The 19,816-nt window shown below is 44.9% G+C and overlaps 1 protein-coding gene across 1 annotated transcript; it reads left to right on the top strand.

Moving 5' to 3' along the window:
- The first annotated feature begins 15,929 nt into the window (after nt 1-15,929).
- LOC121450460 (cortexin domain containing 2-like) lies at nt 15,930-16,103 on the top strand. Its single transcript, XM_041655360.1, has one exon. It carries the CDS (start codon nt 15,936-15,938, stop codon nt 16,101-16,103), a length of 168 nt encoding a protein of 55 aa, XP_041511294.1. The 5' UTR covers nt 15,930-15,935.
- Nucleotides 16,104-19,816: the final 3,713 nt, after the last annotated feature.

Here is a 19,816-nt window from a genome sequence, read left to right as displayed (position 1 = left end):
AACTGTACGTCTTCACACCTCACATCAGGCCCCAAATGTTGTCGATAGGTGGGGGTTCACACAGGTCTGTGGAAGAAGACACAGGGCACAGGGCACCTTAAGAACAATGTTAGCCTTTCCAGTTTCGGCGGGGGTGGGGTGGGGTGGGGACACCAAGCCTCTCTCGGGTGGAGACACCTTCCCTTAGCCAAGGGCCTCTTTATTGTTCTCCACCTTACACCTTTAGCAAGTTGATGTCCACATTCCTAAACATCCTACCTAAGCTTCCAAAGGGACAACGCCAATGAAACTGTTGATTAAGGAATATCTCAGTGTGCTAGGCTTTTCCCAGCCAAGTTTCACATAGGCTTCGTACCCTTGGGGATCTCTCAGACGCAATTCACATATGCCAAACAGAAGGTGCTGAAGACAGAGGCCAACTAAGGGTGCATGCCAACGCTCAGGAACCAGCTGCAGCTGTGCGGGAGTTCTCCCTACGGTCAGTCCTGTCCGGTGGCAACAGTGCCTGATGCTGTCATTGTCCTAACCGGACTCTGCTCACTCTGACTTGTCTGGACTTTCACCTGGTTATAAGACTAACAATCCCTCTGAAAGCTGCTTGATTTCTTTCCAACAAATGTCTTTCCGTTACTTACATGACTCCATTTCCATTACTCAGAATCAGGAATCCTGACTCAGACAGAAACGTTCCTTTGTCATGGGGAGTGGAGGAGAGAAAGATGGCATGAAGGGGAATTGTGAACCTGCAAACTCACTGTTTTGTGGGGAGCAGACGGAGACAGTATCTCTTTAGCCCCAGGCTGGTCTGAAATTCACTATGTAACCCAGACTGGCTTCAAACTTGCCTTGATCTTCCTGCCTTGGCCCCTGAGCACAAAGACTGCACACCTGTATATACCCATTCTTGATACCAATCTGGGGGTTCAAAGTCACACTAAAGGAAAACGGGGTGAGAGGAGCCATGGAGGCCATTGGTGTATAAAGACAGAGCCCTGATGACACCCCGGCTCTCTGAGTTCTAAAGTTCACCTCACTCTGAACTTTTTGTCATTTTGAATCAGGCTCACACACAACCCAAGCTGGCCTTGAACTCCCAAAGATGATGATGAGTTTCTGTTCTTCCTGCCTCTGTTCCCCAAGTACTAGTACTACAGGTCTACACCACCACGCCCAGTTTATGCAGTGTAGGAACTGAACCCAGGGCTCCGCGTATGCCAGGCAAATGGTCTTTTTACTGAGTTCCATCTCCAGCTACCAACGACTGTTTTTACAGGCACACATTAGCAAGACATAGCTCTTCATTTACTAAACAGATATTTATTACACATTCTAAGCTACGAAATAGATATGTGGGCTGGAGAGATGTCTCAGCAACTGAGAGCACTGGTTGCTTCCATAGACAAACTGGATTCGGTTACCCCTACCCACGGGGTAAGTCACAAGTATCTGGAACTCCAGTTCCAGGGGATCTGATGTCCTTTTCTGACTTTCAAGGGCACCAGGAACATATGTGGTTCACATACATACATGCAGACAAAACACAGATATACATAAAATAAATCTTTACGCCGGGCGGTGGTGGCGCACGCCTTTAATCCCAGCACTCGGGAGGCAGAGGCAGGCGGATCTCTGTGAGTTCGAGGCCAGCCTGGTCTACAAGAGCTAGTTCCAGGACAGGAACCAAAAGCTACGGAGAAACCCTGTCTCGAAAAATCAAAAATAAATAAATAAATAAATAAATCTTTACACAAAGAAACAAATATGATATCTCTCATTTATTTATTTATTTATTTATTTATTTATTTTTGGCTTTTTGGGGTTTTTTTGAGACAAGGTTTCTCTACAGCTTTGGTGCCTGTCCTGGAACTAGCTCTTGTAGACAAGGCTGGTCTCGAACTCCCAGAGATCTGCCTGCCTCTGCCTCCTGAGTGCTGGGATTAAAGGCCTGGCTTTCTCTCTTTTTATATAGTATTATTATATGGCCAGATAATACAGGCTCTAAGCATAATAAACTATAGTGGCCATCACATGACCATCTCCCTTGGTAATTAACATGTAAGCTAAGGCCTGAAAGTAGAGAGGGAAGAAAACAATTCAAAGAAACTCTTAGTGGGAAAAAGAGACAAGAAGGGAATTCTGAAAGACACATGGAACTCAGGAAGTCAGTAAAGTCCTTAAGAACAAAAGGGACAAGGGAGAGAATGTAGCAAGAAACCCAGGTGGTGGGACACTCCTTAGTACTATTAGTGCTTGGGAAGCAGAGGAAGGAGGATATCTGTGAGTTTAGGGCCAATGTTGTCTATCTACATCCATGTCCTGAGTTCCAGGACAGTCAAGGCTACTTAGTGAGATATTATCTGAAAACAGACAGACAGACAAGAGGAAGAGAGGGAAAGAAGTTTAGATATAGCCAGGTGTGTAGCAAATGCCTTAAATCCCCGCATATGTGGGAGGCAGAGGCAAGTGAATCTTTATGTGTTCGAGGCCAGCCTGGTCTACAGAGCGAGTTCCAGGACAGCCAGGGCTACATAGAAAGGGTTTCTGGGGTGGGGGGAGATTACTTGGTGATTTGGAGGGGAATCAAAGCATTTTTAGGAATCAGAGTGTATTTACAGAAATTTGGCATTTGATCTTCTGGAGCAATGGGGTAGCAACTGGCTTGCCGAGATAATTAAAGAAGCATTTTGGAAGTAGGTCCACAGGGAAATGAATAGATATAAGGAATGCATACTGGGCGGCACACACTGAGCTGGGAATGACATAGAGGGGGCAGCATGTGCCTGCACAAAGATGACACAAATTAGGGAGGTACTTCACCTTTTGGGGAAAACTGAGAGCCTTTCTTCTAAAATCTGGAGTGAGAAAAGGGTGCCCCCTGGTCTTAGTCTATACAATATCGTGCTTGAAGTCTTAGCTAAAGCAAAAGGACAATAAATGGGGAAAAGATGGAGCAAGTGCAGGTAGGAAAGGAAGAAATCAGATCATGTATATTTGCAGGTGACAAGACCCTCCCCTTGAAAGGTCCTGAGGACACTCTCAGATCTGATGAATACTTTCAGCACAGTGACATAATACAAAGTCAATCTGCAGCAGACAGTGGCAGCGGTAGGGCACGCCTTTAATCCCAGCACTCGGAGGGCAGAGGCAGGTGGATCTCAGTGAATTCAAGGCCAGGTCTACATAGTGAGTTCCAGAAGAGCCAGGGCTTTTACACAGAGAAATCCTATCTCAAAAAACCAAAAACCAAAAGAAAAAAAATCAACATACAAAAATTAGTAGCTTTTCAATATACTAATAAACTTGTAGAGAAAAAAAATATCCCACTCACAATAGCTTCAAAAGGAATAAACCTTAATGAGGTGAAATACTGCGGCAAGGAAAACTTGAAGACACTGAAGAAGACACTAGAAAACAAAAGGACTTCCACGATTGTGTAATGGCCGAATTAATATTGCGAAACTATATAATTACCAAAGCAAAACTATCTACAGAGTCATCATAATCACCACCAAAATTCAATGGCATCCCACACAGAACTAGGGAAAGGATTTCCCACGGAAGCCAGATCCCAGCGCCTGAGAGGATTAGGGTTTTAAGTCATCCTCCCCTTCATAGTGAGTTTTACATCACCTTACTCTACGTGAGATGTTGTTTAAAACCAATAAAAATCCTTTGGAAAGAGAAAACAATATTTCACTAAAAAAAGGCAAAAGATTGCCATAATAAAAACCCATTACTTTGTATGATAATCTCAAAACTGATGAAAAGTGGGTATTAGCGGGGAGGAATCACGATTTAGATCACACAGGAAGCATATAACCTTGCTCGGAAGGACCGCCTTAGGATGCTGTGCCTGTGTGGCTGGTCTGTGTACACTGAGGTGGGGCAGATATCCACCCAGCCATCTCCATGGTCTGGCCATGAGGAGGAGCTCCAGGCCAGCTTTCTTGCACAGTCTGAGGCTCAGTTACCTTTGGTGACCCAGGATACAACGTAGTCCTCTTGATTTTGTTCAAAGTTAATTTAGCACCTCACAGTCCCAATTAGGTAGGTGGGTTTTTTGTTTTTGTTTTTGGTTATAATGTTTGGGTTTTCCTTTTATTTTTATTTTTTTAACTTTTCTTTCAAAATAGGATTTCTCTGTGTAACAGTCCTGGCTATCCTGGAACTCCCTCAGTAGATCAGGCTGGCCTCAAACTCACGGAGACCCGCCTGCCTCTGCTGAGATTAAAGGCATGTACCACCACATCCCAGCTCACAATGTTAATTCTACCAATCCATCAGCATGGGATGTCTTCCCATTTTCTAGAATGTCTTTTTCTACCTCTTTCTTCAGTTTTAAAATCCATTGCAAAGGTTCTTCACTGTTTTGGTTAGGGTTATTCCTAGATACTTCATTTTCTCTGAGTCTGTGCCAGGCAGTGGTGGTGCACGCCTTTTAATCCCAGAACTCAGGAGGCAGAGGCAGGCAGATCTCTGTGAGTTTGAGACCAGCCTGGTCTAGAAGAGCTAGTTCCAGGACAGGCTCCAAAGCTACAGAGAAATCCTGTCTCGAAAAACCAAAAGAAGAAGAAGAAGAAGAAGAAGAAGAAGAAGAAGAAGAAGAAGAAGAAGAAGACGACGACCAACATTTTCTCTGAGGCTATCATGGATGGGACAGTGTTCACCACCACACGACCCTCTCTTTATGTGAAAGGACCAGTGTTAGTAAGGCAGATGCTTGCTGTTCTTGGGCTGGCTAGAGTCCCTTTAGGATGCTTGTTGGTGATGTATAAAAAAAAAAGCTACTGATTTGTGCAGGTTCTTTCTATATCCTGCCACATTGCCGAAATTGTTTCTCAGTTTTAGGAGTTCTCTGGTAAAATTTTTGGGATTTCTAATGAATAGAATCACATCATCTGCTACTAGGGATAGTTTTACTTTTCCTTTCTCTGATTGTATTTGTTTAATCTCCTTCTCTTTCTTATTGCTCCAGCTAGTATTTCAAACACAATGTTGTCTTGTTCCTGACTTCAGTGGGGTTGCTTCATGCTCTTCAGCATTTAGAAAGATGCTGGCTGCGAGTTCCTCTCATAGGTAGCTTTTATTGTGTTGAAGTAGCTTCCCTTCTAGACCTATATTTTCTAGGACTTTTGTTGGGTTTTGTGAAAGGCCTTTTCTGTTTTTCTATTGAGATGATCAGGTGATTTTTTTAACCTTTAAGTCCATTTAGAGATTTATTACATTTATTGACTTATATATGTTGAACCATCTCAGCATTTCAGTGATAGAGCTGGCTTGGTCATGGTGTATAATCATTTATATATATATATATATATATATATATATATATATATATATATATATTCTAGCTACAATAGTGGTTCTTCAAATGATTAAATATAGAATTACGACTATATAACCAAATAATTCTGCTTATAGGTACTTACTCAAGATAAATAAAAACTTCATGTTCATGACTGGAAAGATGTCACAGCAGATAAAGAAACTAGCCACAAAACCTGACATCCCGAGTTTGATCCTTCACACGGCAGAGGGAGAGAACCAACTCTCTCAAGTTGTCCCCTGACCTCCACATGCACTTGTAAACACATACACACACAAGCACACACACACACATGCGCACACACACACACATGCACTCACACATGCACACACACACACTCTTCTTTTTTTCAAAGAATAAATCATATTATTTTTAAAAGTTCAAGGTGATGATCATAAATACAGGACACAGAAGGTTTATAATGGCCAATATAGTTTGGCAGCAAACAGCTGTGATTGGCATGTAGGGGGTTCTAAAGGATGCCAGTTACTTAGGTCATCTGTTGGGGGGTTCTGAAGGACCACTGCAGTTCATCAAGCTACTTGTGGCTACTCCTAAAGCCAGTCTAGAAAGACACAAGAGATTCAAATCACCCCAATCTGTAACCTCTTAGCTTATTTAAAGTAGGTGTGGATTCCTCTAATATTTCTCAGTATCTCTGAAGGAAACCATGCTCACATTGTCACCAGTACCCTTTGACAAAAGCCATGTGGACAGATATAATGCCATAATGCTTTTGAGGCTTAATTGTCATCCCCGTCTCAGACTGCCCCTCCTAAGCCGTCATAGCTGCACATACTGGAATGACACAGGAGGACAACTTAAACATTATCAGAACTAGAGACTACATCAAACCAGTGCGAACAGACTGCATCCAGGAGACCCATCATCACTGAAGTCTCCCAAAGCCTTCCCAGGCAGAGCTTTCGAAATGGGCAGCCCATTGCCTTATTAGGAAATTGAGAAACCATGTATCATGTTGGCCACCATTGTCCTGTTTCAACACACTCGCTATCTAAATAAATGCACAAATAAATGTCAAAACAAAAGGACATGGTGGTACCCTCTCGCACTTGGAGTCAGACATGCCATGGTTGCTCCACAAGGCCTCCATGAAATACTATCACTTAGGCTGAGGCAGTAAGATTAGGAGTTCAAGACCAGCTGCCACTCTCCAGTGAATTCCAGGGCAGTCTAGTCTTTATGACAAGTTCCAGAACAGCCAGAACTACATAGAGAGACCCTCTTTCAAAACACAAAATAAACAAATAACAATATGACAGGAAGCAGATTGGTGGTCATTTAGGGTCAGAGTCCTCTAAGGTCGTCTAAGGGCTGGAGAGATCCTTCAGCGGTTAATAGCACTGCCTGATTTTCCAAAGGTCCTGAGTGGTACCTTCTTGAGGAAGAGACATGGTCAGTCGTCCTCATCAACTTAGACCATGAAACCCAATATGGACAAGGTCAACAGAACCACCATACATGGGCTGCACCCGCATGCTTCAGGATTGCCAGGGCATAAATATTATATGTCATTTATATAATCTAATGTGATAATAATATGAATATTGATTTTGATGATGTTTGAATGATTCTCTACACTAAAATCTACTGTTTTATACTTGAAAGGGGTGAATTGTAACCAATAGTGACGGCATATAACTGTAAATTCCAGAACTCAAGGCAACGAGGCAGGAGGATCATGAGTTCAAGACCTGTTTGAGCTACTTTAACAAGACCCTGTCTCAGGAATGATGTGTGTGGGCTGGCGAGGTGGCTCAACAGCTAAGAGCACCTGTTGTTCTTGCAGCAGACCCACGTTCGGTTCCCAGCACCCCCTCGGTGACTCTTGGTCATCTGTAATCACCCAGTTCCAAAAGATCTGAAGCCTCCTCTGGCCTCTAAGGGCTCCTGTGTGTGTGTGGTGCACACACAAACACACGTAAAATTCAATTTAAAACAAAGGTGCGTGTTGGTATCTTACTGTCTGTAAAAGACACCTGCAGAACTGTGCAGGTTAATGTGTTGTCAACTTGACACGAGCTAGGGTCATCTGGGAAGAAGTAACCTGAATCGAGAAGATGCCTCCATCATAGTGGCCTGTAGGCAAGTCTGGCAGGCATTTTTTTCCTTTTTTTTTGGTTTTTGTTTTTTGTTTTTTCAAGACAGGGTTTCTCTGTAGCTTTGGAGCCTGTCCTGGAACTAGCTCTGTAGACCAGGCTGGCCTCGAACTCACAGAGATCCACCTGCCTCTGCCTCCCGAGTGCTGGGATTAAAGGCCCACCCAGCTGCCATTTTCTTGATTTTCAGGCATCGCCCCTGAGTGCAGTGCCACTGCTGAGCATATGGTACTGGGTTGTGTAAGAAAGCAGGCTGAGTAAGTCGTGGAGAGCACCACTGTCCGGAAGTATAAGATGAAACGCACCGCTCTCCGGAAGTATAAGATGAAACGAGCCCTTTCCTTCCTAAACTGCTTTTGGTCCTGGTGTTTATCACAGCAGGAAGGAAACTAGGACTAAACTATTACTCAGAAAAGATGGCCCTGTGGCCCCGGGCTCTGCAGACTAAACCACTGTCAGGGTCATTTCAGGGGTGGGAAACGGTTCAGTCACTCAAGTCCTTGCTCCACAAGCTCGAGAACCTGAGGCTGACCCTCAGCACCCCGGTAAAAATACCACGTGTGGTAGTGTCATATTTAATCCCAGAGCTGGGGAGGAAACTGGAGGATCCCTGGGGGTGTTGGTCAGCTACCCGAGTCTTAATGGTGAGCTCCAGGGCAATGAGCCATTATTCTCAAAGACAATAGACAATGTTTCCGGTGACACTCAGGGCTGTCCTCTGCCCTCACTCACGTGAACACACACGAAACATGAGCACACACAGATTTTAAAAGAATCATTTTGATATCACTTACAAAATACTACAATTATATAGATATAAAACAGTATATGATGTTTTATCTATACTGGCCAAAATTATAATGAAAAATGTCTTTCTGTTGAAGATTTCTTTATTTTTATCTGTTGTGTATGAGAGCTTTGCCTGCATCTGTGTATGTACATCACATGTGCGCCTTGTATCTGAGGGCGTAAGAGGGGCTGGCATTCCCTGGAACTGGAGTTCGTAGCCGAGAACTGAACTCGGGTTCTTTGTGAGAGCAGCCCGATTTCTTAACTGCTGGCCCATTTGTTGTTTTGGTGCCGGGGGCAGCACCCCAGGACCTTGCACAAGTGAGTCACCCTGCCACTGAGCTACAGAGAATACACTCCATTGTCAAGGCTGTGGGGCAACAGGACAATAGTATCTGGTATAGGAATTGTGCCTAATGATATTTTTTTCAGCGCTGGAAACAGAAGCCTAGGTCTTAAACTTGCTTGGCAAGCATCCTATTTAGCACTAAACCACATCTGCAACCCTTCCAGGATACGTTATTAAGGGGAAAGGCAAAAGGCAAGAGTACCTGCAATTGATAAGAAAAACAAAACAAAGCAAAATAAAATCAGTCCGGTGGTGGTGGTGGTGCTTGCCTTTAAATACAAGCACTAGGGAGGCAGAGGAGGGTAGATCTCTGAGTTCAAGGTCAGCCTGTTCTACAGAGTGAGGTCCAGGACAGCCAAGGCTACACAGATAAACCCTGTCTCAAGCCCCCCTCAAAAAGAAACAAAACAAAATCAAACAACAACAACAGCCAAAAAAAAAAAAAAAGTCCAACAGCTGTAATCCCACATCCAGGAAGCTGAGATGAGGCAGGTAGAATGTGAAGAGTTCAAGGCCTGTTTGGTCTGCATAGCAAGTTCTGAGTCAGAGCTTTTTGTTTGTTTGTTTGGTTGGTTGGTTGGTTGGTTGGTTTGGTTTGGTTTTTTGAAACAGTGTTTCACTGTGTAGCCCTGGCTATCCTGGAACTTGTTCTGTAGACCAGGCCTGCTTTGAACTCACAGCTTCACCTGCCTCTGCCTCCCGAGTGCTGGGATTAAAGGTGTGTGTCACAACCACCCTGCTTTGTTTTTAAGTTTTTAAAAGATGTGCTTTATGTGTGTAAGTGTTTGCTAACATGTGTGTCTATGAACCACTTGAGTGCCTGGTGCCCGTGGTCAAACGCAGGCTTCAGATGCCCTAGACCTGGAGTTACAGTGGGTTCTGGGACTGGAACCAGAGTCCTCTGCAGGAACAAGTGCGCTCAACCACTGAGCCATCTCTCTGGGCTCCTACCTTAGCTTTTTGAGATAGTGTCTCTCACTGAACCTAGAGGTAACTAGTTCTGTCGGACTGGCTGGCCAGGGAGACCCCACGACCTGCATGTCTCCTTCCCCCAACTCTGTGATTGCAGATACCAGCTACTGGCTCTCACATGCGTGCTGGGCATCTGAACACAGTTCCTCATCACTTGCACAAGAAGCACTTTAACCCACTGATCCATGCCCCCAGGACCGGTCAACCATCCTTAATCAAGGTTCGGTGAAGTGTGCCTTTATCTTGTGTCAACATACAAATCTGGCTAAAGTGCTCTGAAGCTGGAAGCCACCGGCGTAGTCAGTGCCAACAGGGATTGTACGAACACTGGTGAGATATGCAGAGGAAAGCATATGACTGATTCTGCAACCCTTCGGTTTAGCAACATCACTTAAAGGGCATCAAGTATCCCAAAGGAACAAACACACTGAGGGGTGCCTAGAGGACACTGCACCCAGCAATCAGCCAATCTGGGGCAGGATGAGAGAGGTACACACTCGGGGGTCCCTAAAGGACACTGCACCCAGAAATCAGCCAATCTGGGGCAGGGTGAGAGAGGTGCACACTCGGGGGTCCCTAGAGGACACTGCACCCAGCAATCAGCCAATCCGTGGCAGAATGAGAGAGGTGTTGTTGTCTGAGCCAAGGTCTGCTATGAGGCCTACATAGCAAAATCTCTGTATCCCACTGGCTCAACCTCCACCATGCTGAAATTAGAGGCAAATGGCACTGCACTCTGTTTAGGCAGTGCTGTTTTAAGAGGTCCCGGACCCTGTCATGACAGAATTAATAAAATCCTCATGCTTTTGCATCGGCTGTGGTGTGTGAGATGGTCTCTGGGGGCGACTCCTTCTCGGTGTTTGGAGGTGTTTGGACGCTAGAGTCCAACAGTTCCTAATGACAATGCAGTATAAAGATTAATATTACTCAAAAAACCTACAAATACCCTCACTCAACCAACCAGATTTAAACAGAATACAACCAGGTTGTAGCCACACTGAGTTCATTAAGTGAGAAACACTTCCCTTCTCCTGATTTCTTTCTCTCTGTCCCTTCTCTCTGAGGCCTCAAGAGGGAGAAGAGCTATGAAAATCTGAATCAGCTATAAAGCCAAAAACTTAAAGCATCTGGGCTGTTTCTTTTTTGTTGTTGTTGTTTGTTTGTTTGTTTTTCGAGACAAGGTTTCTTTGGTGTCTGTCCTGGAACTAGCTCTTGTAGACCAGGCTGGCCTCAAACTCACAGAGATCCACCTGCCTCTGCCTCCCGAGTGCTGGGATTAAAGGCGTGCGCCACCACCGCCCAGTTTGGGCTGTTTATTTAAATAACTTCATAGATACGTAATTGACACACACTCTGAGCGTTCAGACTGTACAATTCAATCATTGCTAGTACATTTTATATCTCCTCAAAAAGAAACCCTGTATCTTCAACTCCAGCCTTAGTAATAATTATTCTACTCTCTTTCTGTAGATTTCACCACTCTAAACTTTTTACTGGATTTTGTTGTTATTGTTTTTAACGATAGGGGTTGGAGAGATTGCTCAGTGGTTAAGAGCACTGGCTGTTCTTCCAGAGGTCTTGAGTTCAATTCCCAGAAACCATATAATGGCTCACACCCATCTGTGATGAGATCTGGTGCCCTCTTCTGTCATGCACATATACATGCAGGCAGAACACTGTACACATAATAAATAAATCTTTAAAAAAGAAAAAAAGCAAGCTGGGTGGTGGTGGCGCACGCCTTTAATCCCAGCACTCGGGAGGCAGAGGCAGGTGGATCTCTGTGAGTTTGAGGCCAGCCTGGTCTACAAGAGCTAGTTCCAGGACAGGCTGCAAAGCTACAGAGAAACCCTGTCTCAGAAAACCAAAAAAAAAAAAAAAACCCAAAGCATATAAAGAATGTGATTGGAATCATACATTATTCTTGTTTGGCTTTGGTTCTGCAATTCTTTTACTGCTTATGCATTAATTATCTATCTAAGCTGCAGCTGTGCAGGTGGATGACTTTGAACTCTGATCCTGAGACTACAGGCAGTGCGAACCTCTACCTAGTGAGTTACATCACCAGCTTCATCAGCTCAAGAAACTGTTTTGATAGACCATGTGTTTTCTCTTTGACGTTTAGTTAATTCATTCTTTGATAATTTTATAGATTTACATACTGCATTTTGATCATTTCTACTGTTACCTTCTCTTGCTCCTCTTCCCCACCACCTGAACCTCTTCATCTAGTCTCCCTTCTACATTCATGTCTTGTGTTTATGTATGTTTATGGCAAGTTCATATGAGACCTGTTGAATTTAATTAGAGCTGTTTACACATTGGTGGGCAATAATTTACCAGGACATTGACAACTTACTAGCAAGAAATGTCTCCCCTCACCTAGCAACCAGTAGCTACCAGTAGCTCCTCAGGGAGGAGTGGGCCTAATGAGCCTTTTCCCTATCCACGACTGTGTTGACAGATGCAATTTCATCTGGTGTGACTCCTGCGTTGCTCTCTACGGTACAGTTCACACCACTGTACCATTCACAAGCTGGGCAAGGGCCTGGAGATTGAAAAAACACACAAGAGACCTGGGTCATTCGAAAGGAGATAAGCTAATGCCCTTTATTCAAGCTTAGGAAAAACCTTATATACCTAGCTGCTGCACAATGGAATTCCCCCCAGGCACGTGGGAAATTACCATGCCCAAGATGTAGTAAACACAGGCCCTATAGCTAACCACCAGGAGGGCAGAGGGAGCACAGGAACAAACAGGATGTTAGCTGGAAAATGCAACAAGATGTCTGGCCAGAAACTGTCCTCAACATGAACCCCAGGAGGAGGAGTAGACCCATGGGCCCTACAATCTGGGTCCTAGGCAGGTGACCACAGTCTGTCTGGAGCCACAAGTTCAGTCATCTTACCATGTTCCAAACACAGGCTTCCTCCCTGGCCTCTGGCTTGCACATCCTCCAAAGCTCATCTTCCACAGCATTCACCGAATCGTGGAGGGGGATACAGGGGTCACTTTTAGGACTGATTACTAAACAGGCTCAGCGCTTGAATCAGTCATGAGTCTGCAGTAACCACAAACCACTGCAAAACGAGCCTTCTTCTTCCAATGCTGAGAGGCACCAAATGTTGGAATAGAAGTCCAAACATCAGGGAGGAGTTGCTCCAGACACCACTCACATAACCACAATTGATGCAAAAGCAAGAGGATTTTTATTCTGTCATGACAGGGCCCTTCAGGTTTGGGATATGAAGTCCCTCTGATAGCTGTTACAGTCCATCTTTTAAAGCAAAAAGCCACAGACACAAGGGGGGAACTGTAGGTTGTTTTCCAACTTATTGGATTGGCTTATTCAAAGGGTTACTAGCAGTGATTGGTCTATTCCAGGACAGGAGAGGAGCTGCATGATTGGGTAGATAAGAGGAGCATCTGTGGTCCATCCTGACCTCGGTCCAGTGACTAAATCAATACATCAGAAACTGAGTCAACATCTGTGGGTTGTCTTTGCCTCAATTCCCAGAATGGAGTTACGTTTGAAGATTATTCACAAGGACACAGGAGGATAAGCAGTCCAGCATGTATGTGTGGGGGAGACTGTTCCTTTTGTAAACTGCTAACATTCTAAGTTTAGCACATGTGCCAACCACAGATATCCTGTTCTCCTAAGCAAACGGGATGTTCTCATGGGAACAGGCCAGCTGCAGGTCCTGAGGGGGTCCTGAGGGTCTTTCACAACCTGCGAACGTGAACATGCTTAAGTAGTTTGATGGGCACAACGTGTCTACTTAACAGAACAACGGTAGTAATGTCCATGCTAGGACCTCTGATGGCTTTAGTTGCAGGATTCTTGTTGTAATATGAGCGTCGGGGCTGCGTCCCCAGCACCCCAGCCGCCTGGCTAGCTTATGCCCCGAAATAATTACACGGACACTATATTCTTTTAAACATTGCTTGGCCCATTAGTTTCAACCTCAACCCATTTCTAATAATCTATGTAGCCCACGAGGTGGCTTACCAGGGAGATTCTAGCCTACGTCCATCCTGGGTCGGAGCTTCATCATGTGTGCCCAGGAGAGGGGAGCATGTCGTCTCTGCTCCAGAGAGGAGAGCTGTCGAGTCTGAGCTCACTTCCTCTTCCTCCCAGCATTCTGTTCTGTTTACTCTTCCCACCTATGTTTTAACCTATCAGGGCCAAGCAGTTTCTTTATTGCTTAACCAATGAAATCAACAGATTGATATATGACATTCCCACATGAGATTCTGACCAGGTTTGCAGCACCAAGCATAAATTCCCTCCTGAGGAACATGTTTCAAGTTTAATCAGAGAGCAATCAGCTCATAATAGTCTATCACCAGTGAACGCACTGTACCTGGTGCTTTGGTTGTACAGTACATAGGATCTCATAAATGGGTAAAATTTCAAACTTTTTTAAGTGTGTGTAAATGTTTGCCTGCGTGTATGTATGTATACCATACATACATATGTATGTGTGCTTAGATTTTCCAGAGGTCAGAAGAAGACAGTGTCGGATTCCCCAGAAACAAACTTATAGATGGTTGTCACTTGCCATGTGGGTGCTGGGAACCAAACTCAGTTTCTTTTCAAGAGCAATAATGCTCTTTACAACTGAGCCAATTTTTGATAACTCTCCCAACCCCCATCAATCTACATAACATCTTTCAACACCATGAAAGACAGCCAGCAAGGAAGAGTCTTCCATTTCAGCTCCAGAGAGACTATTCTGTGTCCTGTAAACTAAGGCATTGCCAGTGATGGGTTCTCACCATCTAAGTCTGGTGGGTAATCAAACTTAGCCCTGATAAACTAAGTTTTAATAATTGATCTCTGGGTGTACATGATTTTTCAAGAACTAAAAATGACAGTATAGTAAGCAGTGATTAGAACAAAGACAATATTATGTTAATTAATACCCTTTGAGTTAAGAGAACATAATTGTAATGATCTCTTCTGTCTCTTTAAGAGACAATCCACGCCCACTCCCTCCCCTGTCTACTGAAGGCAGGCTGATCTTTAGTTTCCAGCCTGAGTTCCTTCCCTTTTCCATCTCCCTCTCCCCACTTCTACCCTTCCCCCTTCTGTTTCTCCTCTCTCTCTCTCTCTCTCTCTCTCTCTCTCTCTCTCTCTCTTCTGCTCTTCTCCCCTTTTCTCTTCCCCCTCCATAACCCACTGAATAAATATCCAACCTCACTCTGCATGGTGTGCCTATGCATGTCTCTGTCTCCTGCCCTCCTGCCACATGTCTCCCTGCCCTAAACCAGCCACCACTCGGAGACCTGCAGCTGTCCCTGCCTGGGACTGGCTGCTCTCAGGGCCTGCTTCCTGCCACCACATGGCCTGCTGCCACCGCTTGGGGACCTGCAGCATTTCTGCTGCCTGCCACCTCCAGGATCCTGCAACATTTTTTGTAATCCATTTCCGTAATCAGGCCTAGGGAGATGGTTCCATGGCTAAGAACACGTGTTGCTCATCCAGGGGAACTAAGTTGGGGTTTCCAGCACCTTGGTTGGATGACTGTGAGCTTCACAGGGGATATGATTTACTCTTTTGGTTTCCATGGACACCAAACACACATGGCGTACACATAAGTAAAAATAGAAATAAGCCAGACAGATGGGTAGTGCATGGCAGTGGCGGCGCACACCTTTAATCCTAGCACTCAGGAGGCAGAGTGATCTCTATAGACCACCCTGGTCTATAGAGTGAGTTTCAGTACAGTCAGGGCTACAGAGAAACCAACCCTGTCTCGAAAAATCAAATAAATAGATAAAACTTTTTAAAAAATCTTCGAAAATTAAAAAAAAAGTAACATTGAAACCAGGCACATTGGTGCAAGCCTTTAATCCCAGCACTCAATAGGCACAGGCAAGAGGTTCTCCATGAGGTCACGGCCAGCCAGAATGACACAATGAGATCCTGTTGTGAAAAAAGAAAAATTCCGTAAATTATCTGCAATAGGTATCCTAGGAGTTAGAAGGAAACTTAGGGAGGGATACAGAATTGGAACACTGAGGACTTTGTTCTTGTTGTTGAGATGGTGTCTCACTGTGTAGTTCCAGCTGACCTAGAACTTGCTATATAGACCATGTTGGCCTTGAACTCACGGAGATCCACCTGACTCTGCCTCCTGAGTGCTGGAATTGAAGGTGTGCACCACCTTGCCTGGCTCATAAATAAACCTTGATCATAGTTTTCAGCCCTTGGTCCCTTTAGTTTCCACACTGCTGCTGAGGAATAGCAGGCACACACAAGCACAAACCAAAGAACTTGTTTATGTTCTTATTTTCTAGAAATATGGCAAGTCTGAAGCTCTCCCTGAGGAGGCAGCTGTGTCTGGAGGACAGTAAGAGGTGTGTGTCCTCATGGAAGAGGCCAGCCCGTCCAGCGCTATCGACGTGGACAAAGGCTTTGCCGTTGCCTTTGTCGTCCTCTTGATTCTCTTTCTAACGGTGATGGTTTATCGGTGTGTAAAGCTGGTGCAGAATCCCTATGAGGCGAGCTCCACAACCACAGACCCATCTCTGAGCTGAAGTACCATAAAACCTGTCAGACTCCTCTCACAAGAGATCTGGAATCCCCACAACCACAGACCCATCTCTGAGCTGAAGTACCATAAAACCTGGTAGACTCCTCTCACAAGAGATCTGGAATCTCCACAACCACAGACCCATCTCTGAGCTGAAGTACCATAAAACCTGGTAGACTCCTCTCGCAAGAGATCTGGAATCGTTTGGGTATTTTTAGCAGGGTCTTAGGCTGCTGGGGCTGGCCTTGAACCCCTGACTCTCCTGTCTCTACCTCCTAAGAATTGAGACTACAGAGAATGCTCCATCACAGGATTTGAGACGTTTTTATTTGACGTGGTATATGATCCAGACTTCTCTTACCTCCACATTTTCAACCTTCCTATCTGATGATCAGTGATAAGCTCCCGAGAGACAAGAATCTCAGCAGAGAGCAAACACGGGCCCTTTCTTCTTGCTCCTTTTCAGGGAATTTGAATTTATTGGCTAGGCTAAGGTCATGAGTTTCAATTGTCCCATACCTAATGTCTCTGTGATAGGACAGTGGATCTTAATGATGTAATGTACCATGAAGCTTTGCTCGAGGCCCTGCTGAAACTAGACGCTGACCTGGAGGTGATCAAATTGATTTGTCCCTTATAAATATAAAGTAGGCAGAAATGGTTAGCATCTGACAAGACCTCCTCAGGATGTCCAATCTGTTTGCTTCTCCAGAGGGCAGCATTCTGGGGTACAGGTGGTCTAATTTGCCTGGAGCAAGGCCCCCCTCTCTGTCAGTCCAAGTTCCCTCATCTAAAGTAGCATGACCTGGCTGAGTAGAGTGAAGCGACCAAAGGTTTCAAACCTTAGTCCCTGAATACTAGGATACGATCTGACTTGGGAAAAGTCCATGAAGAATAAAGACTCGTAAAGCAGATGAAGTGGTTCACACCAACAATACCAGCCCTGGAAAGCCCAAGGGGGGAGACTGTCCTGAGCTCTTCGCTTGGGTCATACAGTGATTTCAAAGCAAGCCTGGGCCTCAGGAGCCAGATGGTTGGGGGAAGACACCATCAAGATAAAGATGATGGCAGAGATTAGAGTCATGCAGCCACAGCCAAAAACCAGCAGAAGCTGGAAGAGAGAAGGAAGGATTCTTTCCTGGAGCCTTGGGTGGCATGGCCTCCCCAACAACGTGGGTGTGGACTTCTTCATGTGAAGGGAGACAAAAGGCTAAGGAGCCATGTCACTGCGGGTCTCTGCTCCCGAGAGCTGTGGGAAAATACACTTCTGTCTCTTTACACCACCAAGTACGGTCATTTGTTGTGACAATCCCAGGAAACTGATAGACAATACTATCATTGCTTTCCAGAGACTTTTTGATCATTTTGTTTTCTAGACAGGGTTTCTCTGTGTAGCTCTGGCTGTCCTGGTACTCACTCTGTAGACCAAGCCGGACGCAAACTCACAGAGATTTGCCTGCCTCTGCATCCTGAGCACTGTGAGAGTAAAGCTTTGTGCCACCACACCAGACTATCCAGAGACCTTTTCCAGAAAGGAAATTGGGGCTGGAGAGATGGCGCAAAAGTTAAGAGCACTGGCTGCTCTTCAGAAGTCCTGAGTTCATTTCCCAGCAACCACGTGGTGGCTCACAACCATCTGTAATGAGGTCTGGTGCCCTCTTCTGGTCTGCAGGTAAACATGCAGACAGAACACTGTATACACAATTACTAAAATAAATATTTTTAAAAAATATCAAGAAAGGAGATCACAAGCCTCCACTGTCCAAAGTCTGAAGTTAAAGAAGCATAAAGAGTGGGTTATCAGCCTACTGACAAGAAATGTCACAAGGGAATTCACTAGAAAGAAAGGGGACATCTTGTCTGCTGAAGTTCAAGAAGAGTTACCATAAAGAAGATTGGTTCTGGGACTGGAGAGATTGCTCAGTGGTTAAGAGCACTGCCTGTTCTTCCAAAGGTCCTGAGTTGAATTCCCAGCAACCACATAGTGGCTCACAACCATCTGTAATGAGGTCTGGTGCCCTCTTCTGGCCTGCAGACATACACACAGACAGAATATTGTATACATAATAAATAAATAAATATTAAAAAAAAAGAAGATTGGCTCTGCTGTGTGCAGTGGAGGTGCACACCTTTAATCCCAGCACTTGGGAAGCAGAGACAGGCGGATCCCTGTGAGTTCATAGCCAGCCTGCTCTACAGAGCTAGTTCCAGGACAGGCAGGGATGTTACACAGAGAAACCCTGTTTCAAAAAAAAAATCCGGGCTGGAGAGATGGCTCAGAGGTTAAGGGTATTGCCTGCTCTACCAAAGGTCCTGAGTTCAATTCCTAGCAACCACATGGTGGCTCGCAACCATATGTAATGGGGTTTGGTGCCCTCTTCTGGCCTGCAGGCATAGACACAGACAGAATATTGTATACAAAATAAATAAATATAAAAAAATCAATGCATAATAAATAAATATAAAAAAAATCAAAATGCAAAACAAACCAACAGAAACAAGAAGATTGACTCTATGGTGGCAGTAATGGAGAATGAAAACTGTCAGGTCCGGCCACACCCATCAACTAGTCTAGACAAAGTAGGCTACCCTGGGAGCGTGGATTGAGAGCCATCATCTTTGAATGTTAGTTCAGTGTGTCACCTGGGCTCAGGCAGGATATTAACCAGCAAGCAGTCATCTCGGAGGGTGTGTGGGTCCATGGAGCTGTGTGGGCCAGGCGAGCCACTGCAGCAGGCAGCCCGCTACCTGCCAGGACTCATCCACCTGTCCATCGAAAACAGCCAGAAAAAAAGCATTGTGCTGGGCGGTGGTGGCGCACACCTTTAATTCCAGCCCTTGGGAGGCAGGTGGATCTCTATGAGTTCCAGGACAGCTAGTGCTACACAGAGAAACCCTGTCTCGAAAAACAAAAACCCAAACTAAAACAGAATAACAACAACAACAACAACAACACATTGTGTCTGGTGTGGTAACGGTAATCTAGCTCAGAACCTGGGAGCCGGAGGCAGGAAGATTTGAAGTCCAAGCCAGCTTGGGCTACCAGAGTTCCTCTTCCAAGAACAAGTCAAAGCAAGGTAGATATAGATTTGTTTTCTTGCCTTGATTTTTCCTAAGCAATGTAGCAACAGACTAGACACACAGGCTCGCTGTTGTATTTATTAGCTATTACAAGTGATTCAGAGATAATATGGGGTCTGTAAGAAAGCTAGGCTAGACAGATGACTTAGTGGCTTAAAGTGCTTGCTGCTTTTCCAGAGGACCCAAATTAGCACACTTGATGGTATATCCACAGCTACCTCTAACTTCAGCTTCAGAGACTCGGATGCCCTCTCTGACCTCCTCAGCCATGCCCCTACACACACACACACACACACACACACACACACACACGGTATACACTACTCATGGCCTCCTCAGCAATGCCCCTACACACACACATACACACACACACACACAAGGTATACACTACTCATGGCCTCCTTAGCCATGCCCCTCACACACACACACACACACACACACACACACACACACACACACACGTGAGCGTGGCATACACTGAGAAAGACATATATATATATATATATATATATATATATATATATATATAATACTTTTTTTTCAAGACAGGGTTTCTCTGCATAGTGCTGGAACTCTTTACACCAGGCTGGCCTGAAACTCACAGAGATGTGACTGCCTCTGCCTCTTAATGCGGGG

Source organism: Microtus oregoni, unplaced genomic scaffold (assembly GCF_018167655.1).
Source record: "Microtus oregoni isolate MIOR12 unplaced genomic scaffold, Mior012 000007F_ref0000211, whole genome shotgun sequence".
NCBI classification, from domain to species: Eukaryota; Metazoa; Chordata; class Mammalia; order Rodentia; family Cricetidae; genus Microtus; species Microtus oregoni.
Note: the sequence above shows the minus strand (reverse complement) of the source record. Positions and strands in the feature narration are given on the sequence as shown.

What these genes read in the sequence shown, in the direction of transcription:
- LOC121450460 (XM_041655360.1), top strand. Translation starts at nt 15,936, where the DNA reads ATGGAAGAGGCCAGCCCGTCCAGCGCTATCGACGTGGACAAAGGCTTT.